This window comes from Parasteatoda tepidariorum, chromosome 12 (assembly GCF_982258835.1).
Source record: "Parasteatoda tepidariorum strain Cologne lab strain chromosome 12, Ptep-v5.0, whole genome shotgun sequence".
NCBI lineage: Eukaryota > Metazoa > Arthropoda > Arachnida > Araneae > Theridiidae > Parasteatoda > Parasteatoda tepidariorum.
The window spans coordinates 62,980,570-62,986,138 of NC_141766.1; the positions used below are offsets into that span (position 1 = coordinate 62,980,570).

Consider the following 5,569-nt stretch of genomic DNA (forward strand, 5'->3'; position numbering starts at 1 on the left):
CTTTTTGAAAGAACCAAGTTCTTTGATAAACTGGGGTCCGGCAAATTCTATACCGGTAACATCAAATGCTGCACACATGTTCAGTCTATCAGCAGGAAGTGGAGCAGTTTTTTCCAAAAATGCCTTAACTTTGTCTCTTTTGCAAATTAGACAATTATTCAATATTTTCTTCGTCAATTTTCGTGCCTTTATGATGCAATAGTTAGATCTTAACTGCGCTAAAGTAGCCGTTAATCCACAATTAGCCGTTAATCCACAATCTTTCCTGGCACGACTTCGCAATAAGAGCTGAAAGTTCACTATCATATGGCAATAAATTTGGATGTCTTTCATTTTCTGTTATTTCTGCAAATTGTAATCGTCCCCCGACTCTTATTGCACCATTATCGTCCAGAAAGGGATCAAAAAATTTCATCCGGGAATCATTGATAAGTACTTTACCTACCACAAGTTTTAGGACTGATTCTTGAACACGAGTTATCCAGAAGGTTTCTGCTTCAGACATTTCAGAGGAATTCAAAAACTCAGTACTCTTAGTTTTCATTTTTAAATTGTGTACAAATCGTTTTATCCATGCTGTTACTCTGATAGTTTTATTTAGAGTCCTAAACAGTTTTAAATCAACGAGATTTTCCTCAGCAGAAATTAAGAGAGAAACGTAAGATTTAAGGGCGTCTAAATCAAGAGTAAAGTTATCGCTATCTGAAACAATATATGGAGCATGAGGCCAATTTTCTTCTCTGTGTAACCACTCAGGACCAGACCACCATAAATCACTGGTAATCAGTTCTGATAACTTTCTGCTTCTGGTAATGATGTCGGCTGGATTTGTTTCACCAGGAAAATGATGCCAAATTCCTGAGTCAGTCAAAGATTGAATTTCTCGCACTCTGTTGGCCAGGTTGGCTTCCAACTTGAAGACGAATCCCTAATCCAAAGAGTGCAATGCTTGAATCAGTTTAGCAATGATAGCTGATATTAACATGTACATTTTGAAAAACTGGTTTTATATGAGAAATTAATCTAGCACCTATTAAAGCAGCAGTTAGTTCAAGACTGGGAATCGTCAATTTCTTCAGCGGTGCTAATCTACCTTTAGATAAAAGAGACTTTACACTGATGTCATTATTGGTGTCTGTAAACCCTAAGTAGATTACGGCTTCATAGGCAATTTCACTACTGTCTGTGAAACAATGAATTTGGATGGATTTCATATCTTCGATTAAAGTTGAATCAAAATAATAACTTGAAATTTTGAGACTGTTATCCAAAGGGAAGCAAGACGTTTTCGATGTCGAAAAAATGATTTTTTCAACCATATCGACAAGCCATTTTTTCTTAATATTATATACATTTTAAAACTTTAAACTTTACATTTATGACAACTATATATTAATATCATTCAATAACAATAAAAAGGAATTTAAAATGTTTATAAATTTAATTTTTATAAATATTTGAAAATTTCATGTATATATAATTTTTTTTTTACCAGACATAACTTTCGGTACGCTCGTACAAAAAAGAAATCATTGTAAAGTTATGAAAATTTCTATGCTTGTACATATACCTTATTTACATTTAATTAACTACATAAAGTTCATTTTTTTATTATAATTTTCTTATACAGGGGAAGTTTTTTAAAATTTGAGCGAATTTTTGCATTTTTTTCAGAAATACTACATTTATTTTGCTTATATATAATATATTCTGTACATATTATGAAACAAACTATTTCACCTGATTTTTCAAACATATTTACATGAGTGTATGCCAATTTTTTGTTGATTTTTCATGTAGAAAATTTTTTGAACCAAAGGTAATTCTTCACACCAAATGTCCCATTGGCGAACTATATCGACTGGTAGCTCCTCATCCCAGTGTATTCTTTTTTCCCAAAGTTCTTGGAAAAGTGTTAAGGCGATGAAAATCCAATAGGATCAAAAATTCTTCCAGAAGATCGAATAAGTGTTATTTTTGTTTTATCAGAGTTCTTTATAAATTGGATGAGATTAGTTACCTCAAATTTAAAATTATCCTTGTATCTATGCCAAATATATCCCATAACCTTTATTAAAATTGTTTCATAATGATTCTGAATTTCTCTTGGATTAAATTCACTTTCGGAATTTTCCCACAATTTCTCTAGTTTCGGAGAATTGCTCTTCCCTTTCATAAGTTTCATGACAGCTTCATCCATAATTAGATTGGCTTCTTTCGATATCTTAAACGCTTCTTCATCATTCGAAGACCCTGATATAAGTTCATCTACATAGCATCATTAAATATGTTACATGCTTCAGGGTATTTATAGCAATATTTTTCTACGTGCAACTTTATCGCACTCACTAAAAGGAAAGGACTGGATGTAACATCAAACAAAACACGCTTCACGCAAAGAATACTTGGTTGAATTTCAGATAAATTTTCTGATAACTTGTCTACCCATAAAAATTGCACAACATCTCGATTATTCTCATTAGGTGAAATCATCAAAAATGCCTTATCGATGACAACGATGAATGCTAAGTAGTTGAGTCTAAACTTAAGAATGGGATTTAATAAGTTAGGGTTTAAGTTTGATCCAGAATGCAACAAATCATTTAATGATGGGGATTTCGGAGGATGTGACGAAGCGTCAAAAACAATTCTTAGTTTAGTTGTGTTTTTATCCTTTCCAATCTTAGGATGATAGGGTAAGTAGTAGATAAGTTTCTCAGTTTTATAATTTTTACCAGCGGCAGTTTCAACAATTCCTAATCCTAAATATTATTCTATAACTTCATTATAATCCGTATACAAATGGGATCTTTAATGCATCTACCAATCAAGGAACGTAATCTTTTTTCGGCATTAAAATAATTGTCATTCAAATTAGCACTATCGTGTTTCCAAGGAAGATTAACTTCATACCTGTTATCCTTAACATTTAAATTTGACTTTAAATTTTTATAGGCTTCATTATTGGAAATACTTTTATTAGAAGTTTCATCCTTAATGCCGATCGATTCCGGTTCCCAAAGGGATTTAATATAATTTGATGCTAAATTATCCTCTCTATGACCTTAGAAATAATGGCATTCAAAACATTAACTGATTTTAATTCATTTATTAAGGGGATTTGGGAAACTGGACCCTGAACGGCCCATCTCATTTGAGTTTCGATTAACATCAAAGAAGAACTTAAGAGTTTCGTTTTTAAAGTCACTATTTTCCAAAAGTAGTCTGATCCAGTTAAAATATCTAATTTTTGTGGATGATCACCACAGTCTGAAAGTCTAATGTTTAAATAATCAATTTGCTTACTGAATTCTTTACCAGGAGCTTCAATGAATGCGCCACAAATTTTGGAGATTTCTAAAGCATCAATCATAACAAATTTATTCGTATCATCAACTTAATACAATTTGAATCGAAATTTAGATCTAACATAGTTAATTGAATCTGTGCCGCCAAATGTATTTAAATTAATTGTCTCTTTTCCAACTATGAGTAAAATTCATTTATTGCTAACTTGTCAATGGATAAAAGTTCTTTCACTGCCTGAATCTAATGAACACCGAACTGTAAGTTTTTCATTAGGGGTAACAATAACAGCTTTAAATGTTGACATAAGATTAGTTTTATCGTTTGTTTCATTTTTAAGAGAAGGAATAACCAAGGTAGCAACAATATTTGTATCAATGGCACTCATTTGGGAATTATTATTTTCTGTCGAATCAATTTTATCACATAAACCCTTTCTATGATCTATTAGTACATTCTACATTTGCATGACGATTTCGTTATAAATGATATTTTTTATAACAAGAAAAACATCTTCCTTTTTGCTCTAACAAATTTTTCTCTTGATTTAAATTATAGCACTTGCAATTATCAGATACATGATTTCCTAATTTATCACGAAAAATACAAAAATTTTCAGTTGTAGCATTCAAAATGGCATTACTTTGTCTTTTATCCTTATTATCGAAGCAACTATTAAATTTATTCAGCCTATGCTCTTGCGGTTTAACAAATTTTTTTATTTTATTACTTTCGCCCTGCGTTTCCGCCAAAAAATATGTGCCCTTGCGAGATTCAACTTCTGTTTTCAAAAATGTTAATAAATCGCTGATTTTATTTTTATCTGAACTGTGATTTCGTGTAAATAATAAAATAATATTATTCGGAAGTGCCTTGATCAAAATTGGAAACAAAAGTGTTCCATAACTATCTGGTTCAATACCAAGTCTTTTCAATGAATTAATTGGTAAATCACAAATATCATGAATATTCCTCAGCGAAACCACATCTCTTGAACTGCGACATGGCGCCATATGCAACAGCGTAGTGTATGTCTGTCGATAATTAATTCCTTACGCCAGAACCTTTCTTCTAATATTTTAATTGCTCAATCATAATTTTCATCTGTTGTTAATAAACCAGTAATCGTTCTTTCGCCATCTTTGGTCAAATACGATTTCAAATAAGAAATTTCTCTACTTTAGACAATGAATTATTTTCATGAATGGAAATCCTAAATCTTGCCCAAAATTCAGGCCATTTAATTGTATCACCATCAAATTGTTCAATAATTAAGAACGGCAATTTAATGTTGTTGAATTTTCTTCATCATTAATGTTTATGGATGAGGCGTTATTAGATTCCAATTGCGTAGAGGTTAGTTTTGTTTTAGCTCTATTTAATTAATTTTTACACAGTAATGTGTTCTCTTCATAATTTTGAAAGGAAGTTAATTAACTTTTCCAAATCTTCGGTTTTCGTTAAATCAAAAAATTTTGCATTCAGTTCATTCAAGTCTTTTTCTTTTTCAGATAATAGATCAAAACAATCGATAATGACCTCAACCTTTGAGTCTGTATTAATTAACATAGTATCAATTTTATTTATGAGTTTAGTAACAGCTGTTCTATTTATGCAGTATATTTTTCCATTTTATATCAATGTCGATTCAATATATTTACAAGTAAGTAAATCAAACGCTCACCTTTTCAATCGGTTTCTCGGGTTTCTTGCACCAGTATTGAGCTCTCGTTTCAAAAGAATAACAAAAATTTATTTTGTCACATTAGGCTTACACCTGCCTTTATTGAGTTCTTAAATAAATCTATATTACATTTACATTATCAGACGCCATCTAGTGACTAATAATTTTATCAGATTCTACGTGAGTTAAGGTATAATAATGTGAACTATAGACAAAAAAAAAAATCTGAATAATATAATATAGTATTTGGAAAAATGAATATTTACAAGTAGTGGATCGAATCGAATCGAGTAGTGGATCGAACAAGGAAGTTCTCAAATAATCAAAATCAATAACTAATACCGGATATAATATACCTACAAACTAACTATTCAAGTATTTTAGGAGTGCCTATCCTAGGCAGCTCCTTCATCGAGTTTAGGTAAAAGGAAGGGAGGTGCGGTACTTAACATTTGTTAAATCGCATATAAATACGATTGGGAAATCAAATCTGGGTTAAATATAATATAAGTCGCAAATAGTGCATAAGATAATAAAAACAATAAGATATTTACAAAAGAAAGGATATTTACAAATGGG

At 30.9% G+C, this 5,569-nt stretch overlaps 1 protein-coding gene across 1 annotated transcript; it reads right to left on the reverse strand.

Moving 5' to 3' along the window:
- Positions 1-241: 241 nt before the first annotated feature.
- Positions 242-3,373, reverse strand: LOC107440825 (uncharacterized). Its single transcript, XM_087155756.1, has 5 exons — positions 3,307-3,373; positions 2,295-2,762; positions 2,122-2,253; positions 990-1,183; positions 242-928 (listed from the first exon to the last, which is right to left on the reverse strand). The coding sequence occupies exons 1-5, from the start codon at positions 3,371-3,373 to the stop codon at positions 242-244; spliced, it is 1,548 nt and encodes a 515-aa protein (XP_087011882.1).
- Positions 3,374-5,569: the final 2,196 nt, after the last annotated feature.